At 40.8% G+C, this 9,449-nt stretch overlaps 1 protein-coding gene across 2 annotated transcripts; it reads right to left on the bottom strand.

Moving 5' to 3' along the window:
- Positions 1-104: 104 nt before the first annotated feature.
- LOC124120209 (glycerophosphocholine cholinephosphodiesterase ENPP6-like) lies at positions 105-7,488 on the bottom strand. 2 transcript variants are annotated; one of them, XM_046482975.2, is made up of 9 exons: positions 7,238-7,488; positions 6,526-6,888; positions 6,137-6,285; positions 4,868-5,048; positions 4,420-4,485; positions 2,964-3,193; positions 2,119-2,259; positions 1,578-1,686; positions 105-1,006 (listed from the first exon to the last, which is right to left on the bottom strand). In XM_046482975.2, exons 2-9 carry the CDS (start codon positions 6,752-6,754, stop codon positions 744-746), a joined length of 1,368 nt encoding a protein of 455 aa, XP_046338931.2. In that variant the 5' UTR covers positions 6,755-6,888; positions 7,238-7,488; the 3' UTR covers positions 105-743. The 2 variants fall into 2 exon arrangements, with proteins under 2 accessions (XP_046338931.2, XP_046338930.2); XM_046482974.2 differs by having other exon boundaries at positions 6,526-7,488.
- Positions 7,489-9,449: the final 1,961 nt, after the last annotated feature.

Raw genomic sequence — 9,449 nt, 5'->3', positions numbered from 1 at the left:
ATAAGCAACGTAATATTTGTTGTTCTATTTCCAATGGATCGACGAGTCCACATATCTACCAGCTGCCTGGGGATGTTGAATACATATGACATACCAATCGATACTTCATGTGGTATTTCCATTTATTCAAACATTCAAAACTTAAACATACAAACACTTGACGTGTGATCTAGTAACACACTAGAACCATGTATATACAAGATCAGATCGTGTCTGATATGAGAGTTTGAAACGACTTGAAGCATCCACGATGAACACAGCAGATGGAGAGGGTATATACATTGAAAACTACAAGTGGCTATTTCAGTGTCAGGCAAGCCACATGCAACTCATAAATCACCCCTGTGTGTTGAAGATGGTTCAACACCTGTACTGCTTTGGAACACATTCGTATGACATTACTAACAAGACCCGCCCGAGTAAAGTGAGTGAGTGAATTGTGTTACGTTGTTGTAAGCAACATTCCAGCAATATCCCAGCGAGATCAGACACGGATATCAGACATCGGTCACTACTCATAGAGGCGTTTTATAAATCTTTGCAGACTATTATACAACTTGCTTGTGATGATAAACATAACGTTAGTCTGGTCACTCTGTGTGGTAAATCAGTTTTAACAGGTTTGCTACATCAGAAAGCAGGATCCGCTGAAAGGGTTCATGATAATACGGTCCTCTGTACATCGACTTATCGACTAGTAGAGCCTGTTTCTTATCTTATCGACTACTATTCCCTATGCTTCCTCAAACTTCCTTATGTTTGTCGCTGTGTTTCCTGAACTTGACGTAGTAGATAATGGCGGCCACCAACACGGCAGCCAGGACTGGTCCGTATGTGAATGTTCTCTTCCACGTGATGAGAGGTCGGTAGGGGACCTTGATGAACGCTTCCTCAATGTTGCTCCAGGTTCCGTTGTTAGGCGCGGCAGTTATCCGTAAAATACGACACATCAGTTGATAAAGGTTTACGTTTTCTATCGCCGGCAAGGTGTAGCCTCGCTTCAGATCTGAAGATAAGGAGGGATATTTTGAACAAAACATTGGTATAATTTCACACAGTAATGGAAAACAGCATGATTGTACGTCTCATTGGCACATTGCAGCACTATCGCGTCAAGGAACAGGGTGAATGGATTTGCTTCATTGTACCAATGTTTGGAATTGAACCCTAAACGTATTCAATAGCAAGCTGTAGCAAGTCAAGTCATTTTTTTCTCCACGCTGGTACAAGACATATTTTGCAGAACGTTTCCCTCCATGTATAAAATTGCATTGGTGACAGGCAGACACATAAATACTGGTATCGTAAACAACATTATTTTTAGTTGACAGTAATGAAAATAATCGAAATAAATTTAGAAAATGTCTTGATATGTTTTATTCTTGTAGGGCATAACACATGTTTATATTAAAATCGCTTGTCCAAGTGAAATATTCTTCTGGTACATATGTATGTCCACAAGAGCTAAAATAACGATATTTTAACACATATAGAAATTCATCTGCAATAAACGAAGAGTCGCACAGATTTCTGTCTTCACATCAGCACAACTGAGTCGACACACATAGGTTACTCACTGGGCCCGAATCCGAAAAAAGTAGCCCTCATCCTGACCTCCTTGTTGTCATAGCCCTCGTAGCTCCGGAACCGCCGGCCTCGGTCACTCTTAGGCAGTCCCTGCTCCGGCTAGCAAAACAGTACATACAGCGTTAGACACAGGTACCCCGGGGGTATGTATTTTACTTAATCATTGCTACAATATGTCCTCGAATCATTTCAAGGTCAGATCAAATGTACAGAAATTGAGAGATGCCATTGCAGTTTGACATGCATACGGTACATCAGTACGATATATTTAGAATCTTTGTACTACAGAATGATAATAGTTGTGCTTTATGAAACAAACACCAGGCCTGAACATACATGAGACATTAAACCATATGTCTTGGTTTTCTTTAAAACACAACCCCACGCCATTGCAAAAAAACCCGACTACAATCGATAATAGTTTCAATTCAAACTGTTTAGAAACATCGCGGCAGTCGTTGACGACATGAGCATCGTAGTCATGACAATAAATACAACACATCCTATACAATCACTGAGAGCGGCACTTACTGTAGCGATCATCCATCCGAGACTTGCTACAAGGGTGACTGGAGCGACCCGGATGTTGTCTCTGTAGTGCCATGAGTCGGGGATGTCGTCCTTCAAGTATACCGCAACGTTGTCGTTATAATCCTTCAGCTTATCGTACACCTGTAGACAGGAAATACACATCAGCCTGTTACATACAAGACAGTGCATCCTCACAGACGCCTCATATTAAATGGGTTTCTGACAGATGTATTTTCGGAATGTAGCAGGTGTCGAAGTTCGTTTCTAAGACCAGCAAAGAGGACTAGTGTCAACCGTATTTTACTTTCCCTCCGAGTTTGTAGATAGCCCTGCTTGAAGAAGAAAAATCTGCGTACTGTGTTTTCATTGTTTGTCAGTTCGCTTCAGTTACAGCTTGGGGGAAATACAATCAGAGAACTGGTTCAGGAGTATGGCCTCAAATGTACTAGTCGATAAAGCTATCATCATTGGATTTTGTCCTCAGCACAATTTGATAGTCTCGGGCTAACAGTCTAGCGTGAATTTCGGAGTATGCTGTAGCCCCTAGTTACATATAAATGTTCTGTAGCAGCACTGCTTCTAACGTGACAATTTTAGAGGATAACACATAATGCATGCCTCTAACATGACAATTTTAGAGGATAATATATAATGCATGCCTCTAACAAGACAATTTTAGAGGATAACATATAATGCATGCCTCTAACGTGACAATTTTAGAGGATAACATATAATGCATGCCTCTAACATGACAATTTTAGAGCATAACATATAATGCATGCCTCTAACATGACAATTTTAGAGGAAATCATATAATACAGAGCCTCCAGTATGGGTCAGAGTACCTGCTGGACTTTGTCCGTCTTCGGCCAGACACTGACAATGGCCCCATGACCTACAATGTGGTCCACGTCTTCAGGGACAAGAACGGCCGTTATGTTGACCACCTTCTTCTTGGAGATGTCTGCGACGCCGTGGTCAGAAGCAACCAGGACGTTGACGTCGTACTCCAACTCGTCGTTGTCGATGTCGTGAATAAGCTTGTCGAATTCATTGTCGAGCCATCTACTCAGTCCTGTGTTGAAGCGAACGAACACGTTTATGAATAGACACTATGTTTTTTTAATGGTGCTTCATTATGGTTCTTCCGCATGTCCACAGTATAAGCATCAACAACATATTGAATGACATATCTCCTGCATGAGTGTTTTCTGGAGCTTAGATATTGTACATGTATTAGTGTTAAACATATTTATCCACTTTTGTCAAAATTATGTTAATCATCAAGAAGTGAGTGAGTTGGGTTTAACGCCGCTTTTAACAGTCTTTCAGTTCAATCACATCATGTCAGCTTAATGTGGGAGGAAAGCCCGAAGTGATGCAGGTCTCAAAGTTTACCACTTCGGTGAAACCCACGAGCACGGGTATGGTGCTGACAAACCAAGAAACATAATCGGGGCGAACCGGGATTCGAACCCACGATCAGAGGTTTCTGGCGTGCACACGGGACGAAACTCTGCACAGCGAATCGCCTCAGACGACTGGGCCACCCGTGCCCCCAAATCAGCAAGGAATTATTCCCTACTGCGTTTATCTTTCAAAAGATGTCTATATAGCGACTTTGCATATAACGTGTGCGTTGCACGAACTCAATGTGAATTCAATATCATTACAACTGTTTCGTCCATATTATATACGTTATCAAGTGATCTAATAATTGTCTCTAATAGATATTAGGCTGGAAGTTGTACATTGTATTTAAGTACAAGCTGTGGATTTACTTACATGTATAGACGTACAATATTCAAAACAATAAAATATCTCTCTGATCTGATATTTCCTTTAAAGAGGGCTGAATGTACAGAGTTTCCACTTAAATCGATTTAAACTTGCGTGTTGTTTTGTGTTATTTGATGTGTCACGCGCGAAAGGTGTGGGCTGGGAAGTTTTGAAACAAAAACGATAAACACTAATCATTTGTTCTGAAGTTTTATCCAAAAAAGTAAATCTGAACATACTTTATGTTCTGGAAAAGGGGATGTGGGTACAAAAACTAGTTTGGTTCCCCCTTTCAAAGAAAATAATTGTTTTGAAGCACTGATTAAATAAATATTATGTCTCTTACAAAAATCCAAGCCACCTTCCCCTTGTCTCGAATGCGTTATGTTACATATTGATATTTATCATTTAATGATTATTTTATACCAACAAGCCCCCCTCGCCCCCTCATCCAACCTCCAACCCCAACCCTTCCAGAATATAAAACGGCCGGCCACGAGGTAGCTGTGTTCTAAGACTCACCTTTAGATTCCTGGCTACCTGGGGAGTACAGGTGGGTGACGTAATCAGTCACCTCGTAATAAAGACCTGCAATTAAACACACCATGACCTTAGGGTATTGTTCATAGATCTGTCAGATTAACCACACCTCGGCCTTAGGGCTATTCATATCTCTGCCAGATTAAACAAGATAAACAGAATAATTATTGAGTATTATTATTTAGTACCCATTTTGTAGATGGACGCCAGCAGTTTATATCAAGATTAATCAGTTTGTACATTTTGAATACATGATGTTAATCAAGTTTGTCTCTAAACTATGCCTGAGGATTGTACAGAATACACACTACGGTAACCAGAAGTAATGATGAGATTACCATTATGCTATCGACCTTACAGTAACGTTTATTCATGGCAGTCGTCCTTGCATAACACAACTAAAAGTAAGTGAATTGTTTAATCTTCTCACCAACAAAATCCGCTGAACCATTCTTGAGCAGCTCCAAACCTTCTCGCTTGGAATTCATAAATTTCTCAAGGTCAGGTGTAAGGTCAGGTTTGACGTCAGAATGTGGGACACAGAACGTGGGCTGAAGAGACCGGATGGTTGCATCACAGCCTGGCCAGTTGAACATGTAGGACGTCTTCCCCTGTGGAAGAATGAGTGTGTAAGTGACGGAGTTTAACAGAATTCGAGTTATATGACATCGTGTCAGTTTGATATAGGGTGAAACCCCGCAGTGAAACTGGTCTTTGACGTTACCACGTTGGTGAAACCCACGAGCATGGGAATGGTGCCGTCCAACTTAGAAACATGATCAGGACATATCTTGGAATTGGAATCACGCCTCTCTTAACAGCTAATTTCGGCGCATTGGAGGTTTGACCACCCGTGCCAGATGGGGAATAGGAGCCGTCCTATCAGGAACAGAATAACCCTTACTGTCAGGTGTGTTTAATCGTATGTTTGTTTGTAGATAACCATGCCACATCAGATATATAAGAAACGTCGAAAGAACTATTTCACTACAATTACAAAAGATGTAGAAGATGTTTTCGATGGCGAAACCATATTATATTTGAATGCCCTTTTACACACTTACACAAACACATTGTAATTCCTAAGAATTTATATATTTATACATGTAGTCGACCCTCGTTAAGTGGCATATCAAGAAACTGCAGAGTTCTCCCGATGCCACTTATCCTACAGCCTGGTTGCCATCTTTAAGGAATCACTTCCTGTTGGTTTTCCATTTTAACAGAGAATATCACATAGATGAGTTTATTAATTATTTCATTGTAAATATATAGCGTCAACGCCGGAGAATGTCCACACTCGATCATCCGCCAAAACAGATTCCATTGGGCATAAAAAGGCAAAATGTCGGCGAAAGCTACATGAACTGATCACTGAAATTTGATGATACCAGGTGTTCGCGAAAAGGGTAAGCATACCCTGTAGTGATGAGACTGGAGACGTATATCATAAGCTTACTTTTTTTCATGCATTTCACTCTTGTCTACATTTACATACAGTCATTTATTCGCGTAGTTATTAAAATTAACAAACCCTTCGTATATATTCTTGATTGAAACAATAAATGTTTTTTCACATTCAAGCTAGCATTCACATTTCACAGTGGCTACTTCACCTATAAGTAGTTACAAGAATATATTTGGGATGTGGTTAACAATAGTGTTTGTATGGGTTAAATAGTTTTGGTATGCATCGCACCTGCTTTGCCGCGGTAACCCAGACTGGCTCGCCCATGTCCCACCAGTAGGGTTTAAGATACTCGGGGTTATCTCCCTTGGAAAATTTTCTCTTCATTTCCGGGTCCCACATCTCGTCGCCGACCACACCATGATTCTCGGGGTAGAGGCCTGAAGAAGTTGGAAAATATTTAATGTATAATATCACATATATATACATACATCAAACATATCATTTTCTTGATGAAATCAATCTTGTCCTTCACTAAACAGCCGCGGACGGTCAGGTGACTATTGTATACAATGTACGTGATGGTAAAATGTTATATTAATTGAAATAGTGAATGTATTACCATATATACATGAGTATATAATAATTAATATACAGCTGGATGGGAAGGTATACGTTACCTGTGACCAGGGAGTAGATGTTGGGGTAGGTGAGGGTCGGGAAGGAGGGGATGAGGTGATCAGCTTTCACCCCCTTCTCAAACACCTTGGAAAAACCGTCGACGTCGTACGTGTGGATGTTGAAGTAGTCCCAGCGGAACCCTCCGAGTACAATCAGCATCACTTTCTCCCCTGTGCACTGCCCGAGACAGGCCAGGAGGAGGAGGGACAGGAAGCACCCCCCAGACATGGTGGACGGAGACGGTGGTGGTGCTGGTGTCAAACACTGGACAAGGAGACACTCGGCTGTGTTTGAGGAGGGTGTGGGTGATAGACAGTCAGACCTGTACCCCTGGTCGCGCTACCCTCGTACGACCATGTAATCTACACACAGAAATGTCACAAACTTCAGATATCAGTTCTCCCTCTATCTGCACTGAGTGAAGCGTGTATCACAACAATTTAGTCACGGACCTGTTCAGTTCTTGTATTAGTATATGCCTGTATGGCGTGTTGACATACACGTGGGCACTGCTGACAAGTCAGACTGGTTTAGTCGAAAATGTACTTTTAACGCGTTACCCTGTGGTACGTATGCAATACAGTCTCGTCCTGTATCAATCCTTCAGTAAGATTCCATAGTCTTCACCCTTCACGTGTTTATCCACCTGTATCACTGAAGTAATGCGATATTTACACATAGAAGCAACACACCCGCTTTCAACACTCCTACCTGTACTCAATTTAACACAGATCTGTTCCAACTTGATAAATGAATCACTATACGTGCATTCACACAACCAGGGTATAGTCCGACTGTCTTGGGTAGACCGCAGGTGAAAACACTGGACCCACCCCCTCGTACACACACAATACCGGTATGTACACTTCCTTTCGCCGAGCGGCAGACTCTAAAACCTGTTTGCAATAATGAAAGAGTGAGTAGACCTCCTTGCATGCCCCCACGTCGCTCCGGGTGGGATATCCCGACACGCTTCGCTGCAGCTTGACATAACTCGTCGTAAGAATGAGAAACAAGTCGTGCCGGTAATGTTCTATTTTAAGATAGTACCCTTTCCACTTGTATTGTTGGGGACTGAGAATAGACTACGTAAATAATCGTAGATTAAAGCGAAATAGCTTGAAGACCCGTGGAACCGGCCTACGGCCAACGTGCCGTAACGGATCACTTATATAAATAAAGGCGTCGATAGAATTGGGCAGTCATAGACTGTGTGTGATTGTGCCAACTAAACAACAGTAACCAAAACAAGTGTAGTTAGTACATTAGCATAAGTATTAGTATTAATATTAGCATTTAGTTTTTCGTATATATTATAATGTATATAGTGTAGCTAGTATTTGTATTAGCATTAGGATTAGTCTTTAGTATATTAGTTTGCAGTATCGGTATTGAGGATTTTAAAGAAGAAGATTTATACTTAAGTGTCACCCAATGTACAGCATGAAAATTGCTACGTAGTTCGGGTAGATATGTACAATGCCCGACCAGTGTGACATGAGAAAAAAAGTAATTAAAATGCGTAAAACATTTATAGATTAAAAGGAAACACTATATGCCATACCCAGCATCGGTCGCACTATAAACTACATCCGCTCTCATGTATTCGTACTCGTGCTTACACACATACATACCACTCTCACCATAACACCACTTCCATCTCACTCCATCTGCATCAGCCCTCATGTATCCGTGTTCATGCTTAAATACACCCACCTCCCACCATTCCCCAACATCCATCGAACTTTAACTATATCCGCCCGCATGTATCCGTACTTACGTACATACATCCCCCGACCATTCCCCAACATGTATCGAACTATAACTATATCCGCCCGCATGTATCCGTACTTACGTACATACATCCCCCGACCATTCCCCAACATGTATCGAACTATAACTATAACCGCCTTCATGTACACTCGCGTAGCATTGCATGTATCCAATTACACGTTTAAAATATTGACTGTGAATATTTTACAATATGCACATATTAAATATCAGTAAACTGAGATTATTACAATAGATTCCCTCCGTCTAAACAAAAACATCCAGGAATTTTACAATGCCATCAGAACGCATTAAGAAGTTCGAATGGTCAGCAGGTGATAGTTGCGGATAATTACGGTAAACTTCAGTTACAGATCTCCATTACGAATATCTGATGTTTAGCAATTTGCATAACACCATTCTCCCAAGATTTACAATATCTTAAAGACCAAGTTTTAATAGAACTAATGATACGGTACCAGTAATATACTTGTATCAGATCGAAAGGTCAACACAGGATTTGGCAACTTTCTTTACGATTTCCTTCAAAGTTTTATGTTCTGTCTAATATGGTCAAAATAGGATGCTCTAAGATAGAATCGCGAGAGTGTCATTGCGGAACTGGTGCCCATAACATAGTCAAACACATCTTTATGTCATGTACTATTTATTACTATGCAAGAAAGAAATGAAATGTTCGATAATATCTTTGATATCACAGATGCGAATTCCTTTGTTGACCTTAGACCTTGAGCTTGAGATATGGGGCGAAACTATGTTACTAGTCTCTCATTATGTTAACAAGTGGCAGCATTTGTTCACACCCCTTCATTATAACATGTAACCACTTTATCGAGTTTTAATCCATATTCATGTATCTGCAATGCATCTTATATAAAGTATCTTCAATACCGGAGGAAAAAAAGACAATCCATACCAGCCCCTTTGTTTCAGCCAGGGCAAATGTTCCGGTTGAGTGGCTGACCCTATTGTTTTCCTTAGGTCAGCTTTGCATGCTTTTATTAACCCTCACTTGCACCTCAGTCACAACACAGACAAGACACTGACAGGCGACAGCAAGGGGACACGTTTAAAGACTTTTAACTGTGAAGGTATGTTTCCAATTAAATGCGTAAACATATATATGTAAATG

This window comes from Haliotis rufescens, unplaced genomic scaffold (assembly GCF_023055435.1).
Source record: "Haliotis rufescens isolate VD_foot unplaced genomic scaffold, xgHalRufe1.0.p SCAF_4, whole genome shotgun sequence".
Classification (NCBI taxonomy): domain Eukaryota; kingdom Metazoa; phylum Mollusca; class Gastropoda; order Lepetellida; family Haliotidae; genus Haliotis; species Haliotis rufescens.
This window is presented reverse-complemented; position numbering and strand designations above follow the sequence as displayed.

What these genes read in the sequence shown, in the direction of transcription:
- LOC124120209 (XM_046482974.2), bottom strand. Translation starts at nt 6,754, where the DNA reads ATGTCTGGGGGGTGCTTCCTGTCCCTCCTCCTCCTGGCCTGTCTCGGG. An exon ending in TGGTTCAGCGGATTTTGTTG is followed by an intron (nt 4,486 to 4,867) that starts GTGAGAAGATTA and finishes GTTTAATTGCAG; the next exon opens with GTCTTTATTACGAGGTGACT. An exon ending in AGGTAGCCAGGAATCTAAAG is followed by an intron (nt 3,194 to 4,419) that starts GTGAGTCTTAGA and finishes GCTTCAACACAG; the next exon opens with GACTGAGTAGATGGCTCGAC.